The sequence below is a fragment of the Canis lupus genome, chromosome 17, assembly GCF_048164855.1.
Source record: "Canis lupus baileyi chromosome 17, mCanLup2.hap1, whole genome shotgun sequence".
In the NCBI taxonomy this organism is placed as follows: domain Eukaryota; kingdom Metazoa; phylum Chordata; class Mammalia; order Carnivora; family Canidae; genus Canis; species Canis lupus.
In genome coordinates, this window is record NC_132854.1 from 14931357 (window position 1) to 14951469 (window position 20113).

The window sequence follows — 20113 nt, forward strand, 5'->3', positions numbered from 1 at the left end:
TCATAACATGAACTTTGGAGAAGTGAGAGATATCCATATATCAAAATGCTACTAAGTGGTGTTTGTAAGTACAAGTTTCTTCTCCTTGGGAAGTTTTTTCTCCGGAATGTCTTAATGCGAGGTCAGTGTTCATATTTATGTCTCAACTGAGACATCTGCCCGGACATACCTTCTCTCTTTGAGGCAGAGCTGCCCCTTTCCCCATGCCTAGCAGAATGTCTGGGGCATAGAAGAGGGTCTATAATGAAAGAGAAATGAAACAAGAAAATAAAGGAGCTGCAGCTTATATCATGCCACTCTGCTTACAATATCTGAGGTGGAGGCGGGGGAGAATGGAGGTGCAGAGGAAACCTAGTCAAGGTCTTTACAGGAGAGCAATCAGGAATGAAATAAAGCCTTTCTGAAAAAAGTCATTTAAAGTATTTTATACATACCTTTTTAAATAAAGGGAGCCATTATTTTACTAAGAATCACAGTAACTAGTTTGAGCAAAATAGAACATGCTATGATATTTTTGAAAGCTATGAAATAGTCACAAAACCATTTTTATTGGGAGATATATTGTGTGGTTAAAATGAATTATCTGTGTGGGTGGGGGACATGTGTATATATGTACATATGTGGTATACTTAGAACTTAAAAGTATAAAGTGTCTTTTTATTTTATAAATCTGCATGTTCAGGATAAGAAAGAAAACTAACTGCCGTAAGATGAAAATTAATTATAAAACCTTTATTTCTGTAGATGTACCAAAAAGTGAAGAATGACAATATCCTCACTGTGGACAATGTGAAGAGTGTTCTCCTAGATATATTTCCAGATGCTAATATTTGGGATGTTTTGGGAATTCATTCTAAATATGATAATGACAGAAAGGTGAGTTGGAATGCAGATTTTCAAAAATATGATCCAAGAAACTTTTACTATAATCTCATGAATAAGTGATGTCAATATAGTTAACTCATGATTTGGGTTTTAGACCCTCCCTTCTTTCTTTCTTTTTTTTTTTTTTTTAATTTTTTTTTTTTTTTTTTTTTTTATGATAGTCACAGAGAGAGAGAGAGAGAGAGAGGCAGAGACACAGGCAGAGGGAGAAGCAGGCTCCATGCACCAGGAGCCCGACGTGGGATTTGATCCCGGGTCTCCAGGATTGCGCCCTGGGCCAAAGGCAGGCACTAAACCGCTGCGCCACCCAGGGATCCCCCTCCCTTCTTTCTAAAGGAGATTTAAGACCTCTGAATGATGCAAAAGTTGTTTTCGAGTACTTAAATTGCCATTATCGACCTTTCTTAAAGTACAAGAAAAGATAATTATCAGGATTTACAGGATAGGGAACTTGAATGTAGAATTTTAAAGAATGTAATTTATACTTTTTTTTAAGATTTATTTATTTATTCATTCATTCATTCATTCATGTGAGAGAGAGAGAGAGAGAGAGAGAGAGAGAGAGAGAAAGGCAGAGGGAGAAGCAGGCTCCATGCAGGGAGCCCGACGCAGGACTCGATCCCAGGATTCCAGGATCAGGCCCTGGGCTGAAGGCGGCGCTAAACCACTGGGACACCGGGGCTTCCCTAATTTATATTTTCTTAGGAAGGAGTGGAGAGCTGGCTTCTTAGATAAATACTAGGACAAGAACCAAACTTGGAAAGAAGGAACATCACTGGGGCTGAATTTCTCATGCCCATACAGATCCCGAGTTTTTTAGATGAGTTCCTGCATTTTATAAGTTTTTAGGCTATAGATCTGATCCTGTCTCTCCTGTATGTAATATTTCTCCATGCTAACAGTAAAGTTCAGGATTATTGACATTATAATGTCTCACCTGATTCCATCCCTGTTCAACTCTTTAGTCTCACCTTTCACAACTCTCCTCTCTCTTCTGTTCTCACCACGTGGGCAGATCAGTACAGGTTCCTGAATGGGCTCCTCCTTCTCATCAGAGGGCTTTTGAGTGCTTGTTCCCAGGGTTCATGCACCTTGCCTCCCTTGTCTTCTCACCTGTGTGTGCTTCTCTGGGGCTTTTGGCTTCTTTAATGTTACTTTGGGGGAAAATAACACTTTGGGTAGGACTTCTGGGAAGCCTTTTCTGACCCTCCCCATGACATCGTGCTAACATCACATGCTACAGTAGTACTGTGTACTCCTGCATAATGCTTGTGACAATGGGCTGTTCCATCACCTGCCTTCTCACTGGACTACATCCTCTCTAAGAGCAGGGGTCATGTCTCTTATTGGGACTTGCAGGCACAGTGCCCAGGAACATGGTATGTGATCACTAAACATCTACTTAGTGAAATTACTAAGGAGGCAAGGCCATTTGAGAGTGTGGGTTGCATGGTAGGATAGAACTTTACAAGAACAGTGAAGTGTTTTTTTAAATTTCTAAATTCTATTTAAATTCAATTAACATATAATGTATTATTGGTTTCAGAGGTAGACATCAGTGATTCATCAGTCTTATATAACACCCAGTGCTCATTAATCACGTGCCCTCATTAATGTCTCTCAGGTACCCATCACCCTATGCCCCTCCTCTCCAGCGACCCTTGTTTGTTTCCTGTGATTAAGAGTCTCTTATGGTTTCTCTCTCTCTCTGATTTCGTCTTATTTTTCCCTCCCTTCCCCAATGCTCCTCTGTTTTGTTCCTTAAATGACACATACAAATGAGATCATATAATTGTCTTTCTCCGATTGACTTATTTCACTTAGCATAATATCCTCTAATTCCATCCACATTGTTGAAAATGGCAAGATTTCATTTTTTTGATGGCTAAGTAGTATTCCATTATATATACATATATCACCTCTTCTTTATCCATTCATCAGTTGATGGACATCTGGGCTCTTTCCGTAATCTGGCTATTGTGGCCATTGCCACTGTAAACACTGGGGTGCAGATGCCCTTTCGGATCACTGTATTTGTATCTGTGGGGTAAATACACAGGAGTGCAACTGCTGTGTTGTAAGGTAGCTCTATTTTTAACTTTTTGAGGAACCTCCACAACCTCAACCTCTTTGAGGACCTTCCTTTTTGAGGAACGTTGTGAGGCCACACAAGCTTGCATTCCCACCAACAGTGTAAGAGGATTCCCCTTTCTCCGTATCCTCTCCAACATCTATTGTTTCCTGACTTGTTCATTTCAGCCATTGTGACTGGTGTGAGGTGGTATCTCATTGTAGTTTTGATTTGTATTTCCCTGATGCCGAGTGATGTGGGGCATTTTCTCCTGTGTCTGTTGGACATTTGTATGTTTTCTTTGGAGAAATGTCTGTTCATGTTTTCTGTTCATTTCTTGACTGGATTATTTGTTCTTTGGGTGTTGAGTTTGAGAAGTTCTTTATAGATTTTAGATACTAGCCCTTTATCTGATATGTCATTTGCAAATATCTTCTGCCATTCTGTCCACTGTCTTTTGATTTAGACAGCTGTTTCTTTAGTGCACAAAAGCTTTTTATCTTGATGGAGTCCCAATAGTTCATTCTTTTGTTTCCTTTGCCTTTGGAGACGTGTCTAGTAAGAAGTTGCTGTGGCCAAGGTCTCTGGCCATGTTCTCCTCTAGGATTTTGATGGATTCCAGTCTCACATTTTAGTCTTTCATCCATTTTGAGTCTGTTTTGTGTATGGTGTGAGGAAAAGGTCTAGGTTCACTCTTCTGTATGGGCCTGTCCCAATTTTCCCAACATTATTTGTTGAAAAGACTGTCTTTTCTCCATTGTATATTTTTGCCTCCTTTGTTGAAGATTAGTTGACCATAGAGTTGAGAATCCATATCTGGGTTCTCTATTCTGTTCCATTAATCTATGTCTGTTTTTGGGCTAGTACCATACTTTCCTGATGACTACAGCTTTGTAATAGAGCTTAAAGTCCAGAATTGTGATGCCACCAGCTTTGGTTTTCTTTTTCAACATTCCTTTGGCCAGTCAGGGTCATTTTCTAGTTCCATACAAATTTTAGGATTATTTGTTCCTACTCTGCGAAAAAAGCTGATGGTATTTTGATAGGGATTGCATTGAATCCTACCTAGAGATACCTAGAGATATACCTAGAGATCACTCTAGGTAGCATAGATATTTTAACAATAGTTATTCTTATCAATGAACATGGAACATGTTTCCATTTCTTTGAGTCTTCCTCAATTTCTTTCATGAGTATCCTATACTTTTCTGAGTACAGAAAGTACAGATCCTTTGCCTCTTTGGTTAGGTTTATTTCTAGGTATCTTACGGTTTTGGGTGCAATTGTGAATGGGATTGATGGGATTGACGCCTTAATTTCTCTTTCTTCTCATTGTTACTGTATAGAAATGCAACTGATTTCTGTACATTGATTTTATATTTTGTCATGTTGCTGAACTCCCAAATGAGTTCTAGCAATTTTGGGGTGGAATCTTTTGGGTTTTCCATGTAATATGATGTCATCTGCAAAGAGTAAGAGTTTTATAACTTCTTTGCCTATTTGTTTTTTTTTTTTAAGATTTTATTTATTTATTCATAGAGACACAGAGAGAGAGAGAGGGACAGAGGCACAGGCACAGGCATCGGGCTCCCTGCATGGAGCCTGCTTCTCCCTCTGCCTGTGCCTCTTTGCCTATTTGAATGCCTTTTATTTCTTTTTGTTGTCTGATTGCTGAGGCTTAGGACTTATAGTACTGTGTTGAACAGCAGAGGTGATAGTGGACATCCCTGCTGTGTTCCTGACCTTAATGGAAAAGAGAGCGTGAGGTTTTAGAAATTGCTGCTCGGGGGGCTACGAAAGGCAGTAAGGTGAAGCCATGTATAAAAATGGCTATGATGCCAAATTCGTGCTCAAGTTGCCTACCATAAATTTACAGGAGCATCAATCTCTTTTGTTTTAAAGAAAGTCCAAAATGCCAGGCATATGAATGAAGGAAGGCAGCTGGATAAAGTGCTGTAAGGTTGAAATGTTATAAGCTAGATATGACATTGGCTTAAGAGGCCCAAGGATTAGCCCATGTGAAGATCTCTGGGATGTGTACAGGCTGCATAGAAATGGAAGTGAAGCCAGGAAGCCAGAAGTCCAGGTTCAATGTAATTGAAAAGCCAGTGTGATAGGAATTGTGAATTTTTTACTCATGTAAGAGTGGTTTTTCCAAATCATAATTTCTTTTTCTTTTTTTTTCAAATCATAATTTCTAAGCTGAGAATAAGTCTCATTGACTTTTTTCATTACTATATTTTTATATAATTAAAAACAAAACTAAAAAGCAACCGAGATGAACTTTATTTTAGGGCCAAGTTGCATCGAGGCATCTCTTCTTAGAAAAACATTTTTTTATGAATAGTCTTCAAGTGCTTTTTTGGGGAAAAGGAACACAAATTTCCTGTAGTCGTTATGTAACCTCATGGAATATAAAAACAGTGAGTCTTTTTTTTTTTTTTTTTTTAAAAACAGTGAGTCTTTTAAAAAGATTTTATTTATTTATTTTGAGAGAGAGAATGATCGAGAGAGAACACAAGAGGTGGGAGGAGCAGAGAGAGAAGCAGACTCCCTGCTGAGCAGGGAGCCCCTTTGGGGCTCCATTCCATAACCCTGAGATCTTGACCTGAGCAGACACTAACCCACTGAGCCACCCAGGTGCCCGTTTCTTGTTCTTTTTGTAATGGAAGTGGGCTTTTCTCTGCTTGCTCCCTGGTGGTAGAGCACAGTTGCTATTCAGACCTCACCTTCCTTAGGGACTGAGGCTTGTGCAAATATCATACCTGTCAAGCGTGACTGGTAGATACATAATAGTGATACTAAGAATCACTGCTCATTTGAGAGTAAAACATTTTTCTGGTTGATTTGCCCTTTTTTTTTTTTATATATGAATCTGAAACTGCTTATTGATTTGTTACTAAGTTGTATATGCCTTGTTTCTTAAGAACCAGTTCTTAAAGAATAGGCTTTAAATACTATAATTAACCAGTTCAAGTTAATTATAGTATTTAAAGCCTTTTATAACATCTGTGTCCCTGAGGCTGTTAAGTGCATTAAGGTAAAATACATTCCTGAGAACAGCTGGTAAGAAATAGTCAAGCTGTTTATGTAATTGCAATAGATTTCTTTAAAAGTTTAAAATATTATTCATAATCTAACTTGTATGTGGAAGGAAATGGATTCATTTACTCATGACTGTTCTAGGTAAATATTAACAGCAGTATCTGCTGTGATCCAAATGAATTTCAGGTATTATACAGCCCAAACCAACTACTTAGTATCAGTTGCCATAAAACATCATCTGAATAACACTATGATATCCTTAAATATTGGTATTCACAATGCAATATTGTTATTTCCCATTAATTGCCTTTTTTCATTCATACCATATGTGGATGTAAATATCATTTCCAACTGACCTGTAACTACTTCAACAAAATAAATCTAATTCTTTTGTATTCCTCCAGTTGTAGAGGACATCTTAAGTTTTAGATACATTTGCTGAGTTCCTGTTGTAGTAACTGGGGATTGAGCTCTCTTCTACCTCCCTACCTTCACTTGGTCTCTCCAAGTCCAGAAGCATAACTTAAAATATTTAAAAACAGTTGTGGGGCAGCCCCAGTGGTGCAGCAGTTTAGCGCTGCCTGCAGCCCAGGGCGTGATTCTGGAGACCCTGGATCGAGTCCCACGTCGGGCTCCCTGCTTCTCCCTCTGCCTGTCTCTCTGCCTCTCTCTCTCTGTCTCTGTCTCTGTCTCTATGAATAAATAAATAAAATCTTAAAAAAAAAAAAGACGGTTGTGGCTTCAAGAGCAACAGGTCAGAGAGCCAACCAGAAGCAGATCCTAGAGCTGCAATCAAGTCTTAAGGCCCTGCTGCTAACGGTCACTGTGTAGTGGCTGAACCATGTTGACATTGAGGATCTAGGAGAGAGGTCAAAGTGGCAATTGTCATCCCAGGACAGCAGCTATTTACCAGCTGGTACAGAAATATTTCAGTACATTAAGAAATGGTAAGGCCTATACAGTGCAAACCAGGTGATTGTCAGGTCTGTTTTTAACACATTTTGCTTAAGGGAATATTTAGTGTGTGTGTGACTTTTGAGGTATTCCTTGCTTAGTAAATCAAATACTATGATTGTCTTTCCATTTTTTAGCAACTTGATTTTTTTAAAGATTACTCCTTTTTTTTTTTAACCTATTTGCATAGTATTCTTATTGCAAATGTATCCAGATAGTCAATAGATTGGTAAGTTTACCTATCCAGAAATTTTCTTACAAATTTACTTAAACATAGCAGCTAACAAACCAGCACTCATGCTCTGGACCTAAAGTACAGCTTCCTTTCTGGGTCTCCTTTTGCCACTCTCATTTTATAGGTTTCTGCTTTATCTCTGGTTTTGTGAGTATTATAACTTTCCCTATTTTTTTTATTTATTTCTGATTTTACTTCTCTCCCAGATAAGCATGCATGAGAGAAAAATTATTTTAATCTTATGCTACATTTCCATCTTATTGGTAATTGGACTGGGTAATCCTTTTTCTTCCAGTTTTGGAAGCTGTCATTACTGTCTCCTATCTCCTAATAGGCTGTAGAGACCAGTAATCATTCTGATTTTAATTCGTCTTTCTGCTTCAATTATGTATTTATCCAGTTTGAAAGGTTTTAGAATCTTTTTCTCCCTGGCGTTTGGAAATTTCATGATGGTATATCTTTGTATTGATCCTCTTTCCTTCAGTGTAGTAAGTATTGGTGAACTCCTACTGGAGATTTGTGTCCCATCAATTCTGGGAACTTTTGCTATTTCTCTAGTGCTTTCCTTCATTTTCTCTGTCCTCTCTGAATCTTCTCAGTCGAGTCTCTACTTGTTTTGTCTTCTTTTTTTTTTTTATTCCTTTGTCCTTTTCATTCAACTTTTTAAAATTTTCTGGAGATCTTTCTTGTATCCTATTCCTAGCTTACAGCATTTAGTTTTTCTTTTATGGACACAATATATTTTTTATGTAAGAGTGTTAATTTTGGGATGTGTTGTTCTGCTCCCTGCATTACCTCTGCCTTCTCTATGCTTCCTTTTCTCGTTCATTCTGATTTCTCTCTTTTGTGTTGGAACCATTTGTCAAATGTCTTATGATAACCTGGTTTTCTTTCACATGTGAGTATAAAACCCTAAAGAGCTAGTTACAAATACATGTTTCTTTTGAACTGGTGAGCCTCACTCAGGGAGCTGAGCTGACTTTCTCAATTAAAGCAGATTCTTCAAATGAGAATGTTTTATTTTGCTCTTGGATTACATGTGGCAGATGAGAGGGTGGAGAGGGTTCAGGTGTAAGAGGTGAGGGCATAGGATGTGTGCTGGAACAGGATGTGGTGTGGCCTAGGTGTGAAGGATGGGCACTTTAATGTGTCTGGTCTCCATCCCCTTTCCTGCCTGCTCTAAGCCAAGCTCGCCTCTGTGATTTAGTTTCAGCAGAGAAGAAGCAGGACAGTTTGACTTTTCAGCATTGAGAGGGGGGCCTGGAGATGCAGCTGCCTGGGCTGGTGCCTGCTCTTTGCTCTCATCCTCCTGTCCAGGTACCAAGTGTCTCCAGGGTTGCTGAAAAATGTTCACATTCTGTTCTGTCTCCACAGAGGCAACTTCCCTTTTTACTTTGCTTACCTGCTTTTTATCTTCTCCTGTTTTTCTTTACCTTGTGGGCTCATATTTTCTATTGTTATATTTTCAACTTGAGTGAAATGTGTGAAGCAAGAAGAGATGAGCATGTGTGTGAATGAATCTACCATATTTATTTATAAGATTTTATTTGAGATGGAGAGAGAAAGCGGAAGTGGTGGGGAGAGGCAGAGGGAGAAGCCGACTCCTCGCTGAGCAGGGAGTCCGAGGTGGGGCTCAATCCTAGGAACCTCTGATCATGACCTGAGCCAAAGGCAGATGTTTAACCCACTGAGCCACATAGGAGCCCAAATCTACCATATTTAACCAGAAACCCACTTTTACTCTTAAAAAGTTAAGTAGTGAAATGAACATTTTTGTGGTGTTACTATTTTAAAGTGTCTGCAGTCCTTGTCTCCTGAAGTCACGAATGTTAAGGACTTTTGTAAAGATTAAGACACAGTGCATTCCTCAGAAACATTAAGTTCTATTTTTTTAGTGTGCGAGTCCACACTTCCGTTAGAGCTCCCATTTCCTGCTGCCTTCCCTGCTGCTGTCCTGGGGCAGTGGTCTGCACCTTTGCCCATTTTTCCCAAATCTGTCTGCTCTCTAATGGAAGCCAGACTCTGTGTTAACTTGAAAGCCCTTCAGGTGTGCTTGGTCTCCCTCCACACCCGTCGCAAATGTTCTTCTAGGCATTCCTCAGTCCCCCAAAAGGCTTTCCACCTTCCTCTTGGTGCCTAGATCATTCTGACTCCTGCATCACAAAGAAAATAAAGAGTTTAGGCCTTTATTCCCTAAACTCACATTTCTTTAATTTTCTCTCTCCATTCAAACTTTATCAGTCCTTTCAAGAAAGATTTATTTATTGAATACTTACCAAATTCTAAGCACAAGTAGGCAAAGGAATAGAGCACAAGGAAGATCTCTAGGAAATTTTTAGTAAAATAAAATGAAAATGTAGTAGAACAGAGAGACAACAAAAGAAGGGAAAATAAGAATAGATGGTAAATAAGTAGAGACTCAATCAAGAAGACTCAGAAAGAACAGCAAAAATGAAAGGACAGCATCAGAGAAATAACTCAAAGAAATCCCTGAGATTGTTGGACAGGAGTTCACTAGAAGGGGTCCACCAGATAGGCAGCCCGGAGGATGAGGAAGGAGTGCTGGGCGGATGGACAGAAGGAACTGGTCTCTGAATCGAGGATGGTAAGCTGAGGCCCAAAGTAGGAGGAAGAGTTGGATCCAAGAAGACAAAGCAACAGGAGATTAACCCCCTCAAGAAAGATGTTGGAAGAACTGTGTTTCTCTTCTCACAATGAAGAACTGTGAGAAATTGGCATTGCCGCTGTCCAGATAACAAGCATGTGTTGTGTTTGTGTTGTGGAGGGAAGTTGGAGGATGAGTCCAGAATGAGCTGGAGTGGAGAAGGAGGAGCTGGACCACACAGTGAACAATATTTAATTTGAACTCAGTAAAAAATCTGAAACAACAATTTCAGATTTTTGGCAACAGTAAAAAAATCTGAAAGATACTAAGCAGTGAAGAGATAGCAACCTGCCTTATTTTGAAAGAGCATCTCCATTATTTTGAAGCGATTGTTGGAGGGTTAAAGTTTATGGGGTTGCCTGTAGCTCAGAAGAGAGGACCAAGAGGAACTGCCCTAAATCCCTTAGAAATAACGAGAAAGACCATAAAATAAAAGAGTTTGCGGGTATCATGTCTGTGCTGCTTGTGTCCCCAGATGCTGCTGGAAGTTCACTTTGGATCCTGTCTCTGCCCCCAAATGTGTTCAGTAACAAAAGCTCAACCGAGTAAAATTTAAAGATCTAACTGGCTTTTTTAAAGCATCCCGTCTAGCAAATAAAGGGACACTTGGAGGAGTTACAGACGGAAGGCTTTCATAGAAAGGTGGTGGGGAGTGGGGTGGGGGACAGGAAGGTTATTAACAAAAGAAAAGGATTATTTGGGGCCAGGTGGCTTTTTCCCTTGGGGGGCGGAGGGTGGGGTGGGGGGGGGGAGGCTAGGTTCTTACCCCGAAGATTACCTCACCTTTCTTTGGGGGATGGGAAGGGCTCTGTGGCAGACTCTGCTACTGGTCTGATGGAAGAATTCCTCACTGATGGGTTCAGGCTGCATTTCTGAGGGAGACCAAAACTGCAATTACATTAGGTAGTAAGCTTCTGTTTGGGAACTCACTCCTACAGGGCTAAAATCATAAAATTCAGTGTCATTGGCTTATTTGTGTTAATTAAAGCTTTTGGAATGGACAGATTGCCTAATTAGAAATCACAGAGTAAATCAGAAGAGAGCCTGTATTTCTATCAGAGACTCAAGTATCAAGCTACCTGGGGGGCTTGCCCATAAGCATCTTAAAAGAATCTAAAACCAAGCCCATCGTCTTCCTTGGTACCCTAAATGTTTTTTTTCTTCTTTATGCTCTATCCTAGAGGGTTGCTTCATCATTCACCCTGGTGCCAGATGCTAGAAGCCTGATGGTCATCCTGTCCTCCTGCTTCTCTCCCACCATCCCAGCCAGTACCTCATTCTGCCAGCTGAATGTTTCAGAAACTGCCTCATTCCATTCTCCCTTTGCCTGTTACCTCTCATTTCTATTCGGCTCTTGCTTTTTCCCTCCCACACTATTGTAGTCCCTGACCAACATTCCCAGGGCACAGTCTCCCATGCCCTTTCTTCTCACCGTTGCCATTGCACTGTAGTCTTTTTTAAAATAAGCAAAATCTGATAATATTATTTATTCTCTTCCCAGATGGAACTGACCATGCCCTCCTTGGTAGCCCTGGATGCTATATTCACAACATTTTTAGTGTAGCCATCTCTTCTCTAATAAAGTGTAACTTTCCTTAGGCTAGAATTTACATTTTATTTATATGCATTTGTAAGCCCAGTATACAGCAAGTGCCCAATAAATGCAGAGATAATGTAGTGATTAAGAGTTCAGACTCTTGGGATGCCTGAGTGGCTCAGTGGCTCAGTGTCTACCTTTGGCTCAGGGCATGATCCGGAGTCTTGGGATCGAGTCCCACATTGGGCTCCCCACGGGGAGCCTGCTTCTCTCTCTGCCTGTGTCTCTACCTCTCTCTCAGCAGTTCTAATGAATAAATAAAATCTTAACAAAAAAAAAAAAAGTTCAGACTTTAGAGAAAGCTCTAAATACAGATTTGGTTTCTAAAGTGCAGTAGCAACACAAAGAAATCTTGGCAGGGATGCAGAGAAAAGGGAACCTTCTTACACTGTCAGTAGGAATGTGAAATGGTGCAGCCACTCTGGAGACCAGTATAGAGGTTCCTCAAAAAATTAAAAATAGAACTACCCTATGACCCAGCAATTACACTACTAGGTATTTACCCAAAATATCAATTTGAAGATATACATGCACCTCAATGTTTATAGTTATCAACAATAACCAAATTATGGAAAGAGCCCAAATGTCCATTAACTGAAGATGTGGTATGTATACACACAGTGGAATATTACTCAGCCATAAAAAAGAATGAAATAAGTCAGAGAAGGACAAATACTATATGATTTCACTCACATTTCGAATTTAAGAAACAAAACAGATGAACATAGAGAGGGGTAGAAAAGAGGCAGACCAGGAAACAGACCCTCAACTAAACAGAACAAACTGAGGGTTGCTGGAGAGAAGTGGATGGCAGATGGGTTCAATAGGCAATGGTGATTAAGAAGGCCACTTGTGATGAGCACTGAGTATTATATGTAAGTAATGAATCACTAAATTCTACCCCTGAAATTAATATGACAGTTACCTATTAACTAGCTAGAATTTATTTATTTTTTTAAAGATTTATTTATTTACTTATTTATGATAGACATAGAGAGAGAGAGAGATAGAGGCAGAGACACAGGAGGAGAGAGAAGCAGGCTCCATGCTGGGAGCCCAACGTGGAACTCGATCCTGGGACTCCAGGATCGCGCCCTGGGCCAAAGACAGGCGCTAAACCGCTGAGCCACCCAGGGATCCCCAACTGGCTAGAATTTAAATAAAAACTTGAAAAATAAATAAATAAATGTAGTAGCTGGGTGGCACCTGAGATGACTTCATCTCCATATGTCGTCATCTGTGAAATGGATGTAACAGTCATACTTAGCTTCACAGAGTAATTGTGAGAATGTTGGCAGTAATAATTACGATAATACATAGTTTTGAATAGCAAATGAATTGTTTAGTAACACTTTCTCACTCACAAGATAAAACCCAGATGTTGAGCACTTTCAGGTTCTGGCCTGTGCCCCTGTATCTGATCACTCCCACATATGTAACTCTGCCCACTGTAGGCACAGATTACTCGCAATTGCCTAATCATACCATATTCTCTCTTCCCTTCCATTCCTTCTTATACTGTCTTGCTTCACATGGAATATCTTTTTCCACTTTATCTTCTTGGCAAATGTTTACTCATCCCTCAAGACTTTCTGTGCCACTCCCTCCCAGAGCTTTCTCTGACTCCTTTCTCTCCTTATTCACGCTTGGTTATACTCTTCTCCCTGGCTCCCATGGAATTGTGTGGATGCTCCCATTTTGTGTGTGTCGATGAACCCCTTGAGGGCAGACTTTCAGCTCTGTATTCACAGCGTCTAGCCTAATGGTGTTGGCATGGATTCATGTAGATGTTTATTAAATAAATGAATGCAGGGATGAATTACTCTTTGATACAGATAAATGGTGTTTTTTTTAAAAACATGTTATGCTCTATACAAGGGCCAGCAAATCCTGCCTACCCACTGTCTGTCTTTACAAACACAGTTTTCTTGGGACATAGCCACGTTCATGCATCCGTGTGTTGTATTTCACTGATGTTGTGTATCACAACATCAGAGCTGTGTGCGTAGTTGAGACAGAGATGGATGGCCCGTGAAGCCTGAAATGTGTACTAGCTGGCCCTTTACAGAAAAAGCTTCCTAATTCTTGCTTTATGCAGGTAAAGTACTGTCCTTTAAGAATGTTTGCAGAGGACAAGTGAAATTAGCAAAATCACATTTTTTTCTATGGCCTATAAAAATATGGCAGTGTCTGTCCCTTATTTTTCATATGCATTTCTTTTCCAGATAGCCATATTTAGTTTAATTCTCTGGCATTTTTGAACTATTAAATAGGAAGGAGCAAGCTTTTATAAGATGACTGGCCTGGGTGCTTTGCCCCAAGCTCTTTATAATGGAGAACCCTTTAAGCTTGAAGAGCTGAATACTGAAGAGCTGGAAACAACTGTTCTTCACAGAATGATGGATGCAACCATAAATTTACAAAGGGAGGTTTTCATGGTAGGTAAGCATTTATGAGAAAATACATGATAAATGATATTTATAAATGATTTTTTGTATTAAAACATCTTTTCATGATGAAAGTTTCCATCCTGATCACTTAGTCATGAATTTAAAAGTAGTAATTAATTAAGCTTACCTGTGCATAATTACATTAAAAAAATTGCTTAATTGGAAAGAAAATTCAAATTTTTACAGCAAATGTATTGTGAAACTTATTGTATGAATCTTAATTGCCTAAATTATTTATTTACTTCATTGACGTAATCTTTAAGTGTATTCTATGCATAACTTTAAAATATATGCATATAAATTGCCTATATTACCTGAGTAATATTTTTTGTTGTTAGGGCACATTAAATGACCGAACAAGTGCGATTGATTTCCTTATGGAAAAGAACAATGTTGTACCCCGTGTAAATCCTTTGATTTTGGACACAGAGTGGCAGCCCCTTAATTTAATATCCACATCAGGTAAAATAATCCTTCCATATACTTCCTACAAATGCTTATTGAGTTGTGAATGTTTTATTAATTGTTTATTTAACATTTAATATGAAAATTTTCAGTAACTACTGATGTTGAAGATTTCTCTACGTTCTTTTTCTTGGATTCACAAGATAAGAGTGCTATAATAGCAGAGAACATGTACTATTTAACCCAAGAAGGTAATACACATATTTTACTTTCCTGAATTTATTCCTAAAGTAGCAAAATTTGTAATTTTAGTAAGGTGGTTGCTTAATGAATTTGTACGTTGCTATTTGACTAGAGGTCTGTTTTCCAAGAGAGTTTGTAGTTTGTTATGATGTAAGTGTTGTGCCGAGAAACTGCCTTTGACTCTACTGAATCGTATATGCCCAGGGGTTCACTGTGTTTTTTTTTTACCTTTCTCAAAGAGAGCTATTTCATTTTTCACCTTTTTAAGAAAGCAGGGATGCCCGGGTGGCTCAGCGGTTTAGCGCCTGCCTTCAGCCCAGGGTGTGATCCTGGAATCCCGGGATCGAGTCCCGCGTCGGGCTCCCTGCATGGAACCTGCTTCTCCCTCTCCCTGTGTCTCTGCCTCTCTCTCTATGTCTCTCATAAATAAATAAAATAAAATCTTAAAAAAAAAAAAAAAGCAGTAAAACCCTTTCAGGACTGTGAAAATGGATACCTTATACTGCACGAATACGAGTATAATTTCCAGATCAGAAGAGAGTAGTTCTACAGTCTAATTAAACAATATCTGGATTTTTTCCTTACTTTGGGAATTATAACAAAGGAGGGGAGACTGATACAGGAACGTACTTGGAAATACGGATTTAGCCTGGACAGGGGAATCTCAGTGGGGCCACACATTTGTTAGAATATAGTGACCTATTCATGCAGACAAAGAGTTTGGTTGGTTTTGTTTCATTTTATTTTGCTCTAGAGAGAAAAGTGAGAGCAGATACATGGAAGGTGAAAGAAGGAAGTTTTTTATCTTGGTATATAAAGCAGTAATCTAACAATGAGAGTAATCTAAAGATAGAATGAACTATATAGTAAATGCTATATTTTTACATATGAGAGTTTTAAGCAGAAGCCACCCAACCCAGTTTTAGAATGCTGTGGAGTCAAGTTTGGACCAGATAGCCTCAGAATTACTTTCTAACAGATTCTTGATTTTATATTCATAAAGTGATCTATCTCCAGGAAATCTAACAAATAATAAAATATAATACAGTTCTGTATTATGGCAGAGTAAGTTCCTGACTATGTTAAGAGAAAAGGAAACAAAGAAACAGGGAATAAAAAATAGGAGAAATCTATTTATCACTCTGTTTCTGGAGTATATTTTGAAAATTGCCTCTGGACATCAGAATACGTTAGCCTATAATTAATGACCTTTGGTTAAATCTCTAACAATTTAAAAGAATACTAAGAAACACTTAATTTCCTCTTTCTTACAATTATGTAAATATGTGAAGAAATAATGGAGTTGTGAGAAATTTACTTAGCACGTTTGAAATCTTTCTCAATTTACCGTGATGGTAAAAGTGCTGACGTTAAGAAGGCATTAGAATTCTTTACGTTTCTTCTTTGAAGGAATGTGTCCCTACTGCCTTACTCTTAAGTTGCTTCAGTGTGAACTCAATGTTAGCCTTCTTTTTGTTACAGTTTTTGTGTAGTTAGATATTACTGAGTATGGTAGTAACTATAGCCTCACATCTGTTTAGGAATAAGTTTTTGGTATAGCAGATTTTTTGCAGTTGTTTTAAGTAGGTCATGTGATCTGAGGGACTAATGTTTATATAGGTTTTAATGATGGCTAGACAAGTATTATTTCAGGTGTTACATGCTGAGCCTAGATGAAATTAAACCCATTTAAATATGACTTCAGAATTAAAACTTGTTTCTCTTTGTGGCTTCCAAATTTTCAACTTTTTCGGAAAAATGAATTATATTGATGTTGATGGCACAAGACGGTATAGATTAGACCAAGATAGTAATAGCAGAGATTGGGACACCTGGGTGGCTCAGTGGTTGAGCGTCTGCCTTCAGCTCAGGGCATGATCCCCGGATCCAGGATCAAGTCCCACATCGGGTTCCTTGCAGGGAGCCTACTTTTCCCTCTGCCTGTGTCTCTGCCTATCTCTCTATATTTTATTATAAAATAAATTTTTATAAATTTATTATTAAGATTCTATTATAAGTCTATTATAAATAATAGATTCTTATAATAAATCTTAATTTTTAAGAAAACTAATAGACATTTTGAAGTAAATGGATTGTAAGTTAATAAAATATTGCTGTTTTCAATATTTATTAATAACCTTTATTGTATCTAGTTTTACATATATGTGGGGTATAAGTATCAATTTAAAAAATGTTGCTGTAGCTGGAAGACAGTTTTGTTTGTCAACACTGAAAACATAAGCATAATAAAATTTTTGTCTACTAATGAAAGTATTCCACGGATATGTCCCTTAGGGATTATTCTTTCTTTTTGCTATCTGAGTTTATATAAACTTATAGAACACTCTTCTAGTATTTTTATATGCATGTCAGTATATGTGTGTATATAATCTTTAGCAATATTTGCTTATTTTCAAAAAATTCACTTTAATATTTTAATATGTTTTAATGTATGTTAATGGAAATGTGCCTTGCTTTTAGTTTGATTTTAAAAAGAGATAGTCTGACTAAACTATTTGAAACTTTCAGAAGATGATGTAATTTCTTCAGTTACTCTCTGGATTATTGCTGATTTTGACCAACCATCTGGACGAAAATTACTGTTTAATGCATTAAAGTACATGGTGAGTATTTAGATATTCTTAATACAAAATTTTAACTTGTTAATTTTGAGAAAGCCAAATAAAATCATTAAATCTTTACTCTCCTCCATGTTAACATTTTAAGTACATCAAGTTGTTGCTGAGGAAACTAAGACAGGAACTCCCCCTCAAAATCCATATGTTACATCTGATCAACAGTGTGATGGTATTTAGAGGTGGGACCTTTAGGAGGTAATGTGGTCATGAGGTGGAGCCCTCATGAATGGGATTAGTGCCCTTGTAAGAAGAGATCAGAGAGCCTTGCTCACTGTCTTTCCATCATGTGTGGATACAAGGACAAATCAGTAGTCTGACACCCAGAAGAGTGTCCTCACCAGAACCTGACCATGCTGACACCCTGATCTCAGGTTTCCAAGCTCTAGAACTGTGGGAAATAAATTTCAGTTCAGTTGTCGCAGCCCTGTGCATGGTTACTTTGTTGTAACAGCTAGATCTGACTAATACCTAATGATTATATATAGGCTGCTAAAAGAGTGAATGGCTCTAGACTGTACTATTACATCGATGACCCCAGATCTGCTTTTTACCAACAGCAGTTTGTAATAGCAGTGTTTCATCACATTATCAGACAGCACGCACTTTATTTCTCTGATTATTTAAGAAAAAGCAAATTTATCTCACTGTGAAGAGTATTTTAAGCCTTAAATGAACCTTAATTTTTTTTTGTTATTAGAGAATTACAAACCAATAGACTTCAATAGGATACATTTCTATATTTATTTAAAAATACTCTTCTAGGGGCACCTGGGTGGCACAGTTGTTTAAGTGCCTGACTCTTGAACTCTAGATTTCAGCTCAGGTCATAATTTCATGAGATTGACTTTCACATTAGGCTCCACACTGGGCTTGGAGCCTCCTTAAGATTCTCTCCCTCTCCCCAGCCGCCCCCCATTTGCTGTCATTATCCCTAAAAACCAACAGAAAAACCCAAAAAACTCTTTTATAACTCTGTATTTCTAAGCAAAAAAATCTGTCTAGATTAAATACACATAAGAAACATAAACCAAAGTATTTTATGGAATTGTTTTGTATTAGCTAAGTATAAATTTCTTGCTGATCACAAATTACCCCATAACTTAACAGTTTAAAACAATAAACATTTATTTTTCACAGTGTCTGGGGTTTAATAATTCAGGAGTGACTTGGCTGAGTGATTGTGGCTTGGGGTTTCTCATTAGGATGCAGCCAGGATTTGGGCTACAGTCATTCGAAGGCATGACTGGAGCTGGAGCATCAGCTTCTAAGAGGGTTTGTTGCTAGCAGGAGGCCTCAGCTTTTCACAGGCTGTTCAGACAGCACTTCATTCTGTTGCCACATAGACCTCTTTTTAGCGTTGCTAAGTGTCCTTCTAACGTGACAGCTGACTTTCCCCAGAGTGCTAAACTAAAGAGACAGGTACAACAATGTCTTCTATGATCCGGCCTCAGAAGTCACACACTGTGCTTCCACAGTACCTGTTTCTTACAGATTGCTGCTATTTGGTAATGAGGAGGAACTCTATAAAAACATGAGTACAAAGAAGTAGGGATCATTGGGGGCCCTCTTGGAGGTGCTCTACCACACCAAGAATAGTTAATATATTAGGAACAAAACATAACATCAACCAGGAGAATTTTCATGTCATATTAGATAATCTAAGAACATGTTCTGGCTTCTATCAGTGGCCTGCAGACCAGCACATTGCAAAAAAGGGTGTTAGGGATCTATGGAGTATGTGACTTCTGCCTTCTCATTCTTCTCAAGAATTTCTGGTAGCATGTTCTTTCTAAGACTGACAGGTTGCCTTTTCCCAGTAGTTACAATGTATATGGCTCTCCCTTGATGCACATATTGGTATGTTTAATGGTGTCCCACATTTCTCTGAGGATCTGTTCATTTTTGTTCATTCGTTTTACATCCTGTTTTTCATATTATCATTCTCTCGATTTATCTTTTTTTTTAAGATTATTTATTTATTTATTAGAGACAGAGAGACAGAGATAGAGAGAGAGACAGGCAGAGGGAGAAGCAGGCTCATGCAGGGAACCTGATGCGGGACTCGATCCCGGGTCTCCAGGATCACGCCCTGGGCTGAAGGCAGCACTAAACTGCTAAGCCACCGGGGCTGCCCTGGATTTATCTTTAAACTCAGCAATTATTCTTCTTCCTTTTGCCAACTCAAATCTATTGAACCGTCTAAGTGAATTTTTCATTTCAGTTATTGTACTTCTCAACTCCAGAATTTTCATTTCTTTCTTTTTTACAATTTCTCTGTTATTGTTATCACTGTAATAAGTTATTACCATACTTTAATTCTTTAAACATGGTTCCCTTTAGTTCTTTGAACACATATATACATTAAGTCCATCGTGTAAGACCCCTCAGAGATAGTTTCTAATGCTTGGTGTTTTTCCTTTTCATGAATCATACTCCCCTGTTTTAGTGCATGTTTCATAATTGTTTATTGAAAACCAAACATTTTATATAATACATAACACATTTGGATGTCGGTATCACTTCATCCCCAGGGTTACCTGTTGTTTGTTTGATCATTTGTTTACTGATGTGACTGAACTAACTCTATAGTCTGTTTCCCTCTCATTGTTTCTCTCTGATGTTCCTGCTCAGACTTTTTTCCTTGTTTTTATCTTTTATCTTGGTTTCCTAGAAACTGCCTTTGAATCAGCAAAAGCCAATTATCACCCAGAGTTTGTGCTTATGCCCCCATAAGCAGTTAGATGTTCACCCTTTACTGTTGCATGTGTATTTGACTTAAAGGCTACTTTCCCAGTTCAGGAGTTTTATGATTTAGCCCAACATTTACCCATGGAATAGTATCTTGGAATTTCCCTTTCTCATTACTCCTGAGAAGATTCAGCCTTTGGCATGAAGTCTTCCAGATGACCTAGAATGAGATTTAA

At 38.4% G+C, this 20113-nt stretch overlaps 1 protein-coding gene across 2 annotated transcripts in view; it reads left to right on the top strand.

The window, feature by feature from the left end:
* Positions 1-20113, top strand: part of UGGT2 (UDP-glucose glycoprotein glucosyltransferase 2) — a 191763-nt gene that overhangs the window by 97156 nt on the left and 74494 nt on the right. For both annotated transcript variants that reach the window (XM_072782599.1, XM_072782600.1), the window contains exons 16-20: positions 745-876; positions 13726-13890; positions 14241-14364; positions 14460-14558; positions 17080-17174. In XM_072782599.1, coding sequence (XP_072638700.1) covers positions 745-876; positions 13726-13890; positions 14241-14364; positions 14460-14558; positions 17080-17174 — 615 coding nt within the window. The remainder of the gene's footprint in view (positions 1-744; positions 877-13725; positions 13891-14240; positions 14365-14459; positions 14559-17079; positions 17175-20113) is intronic.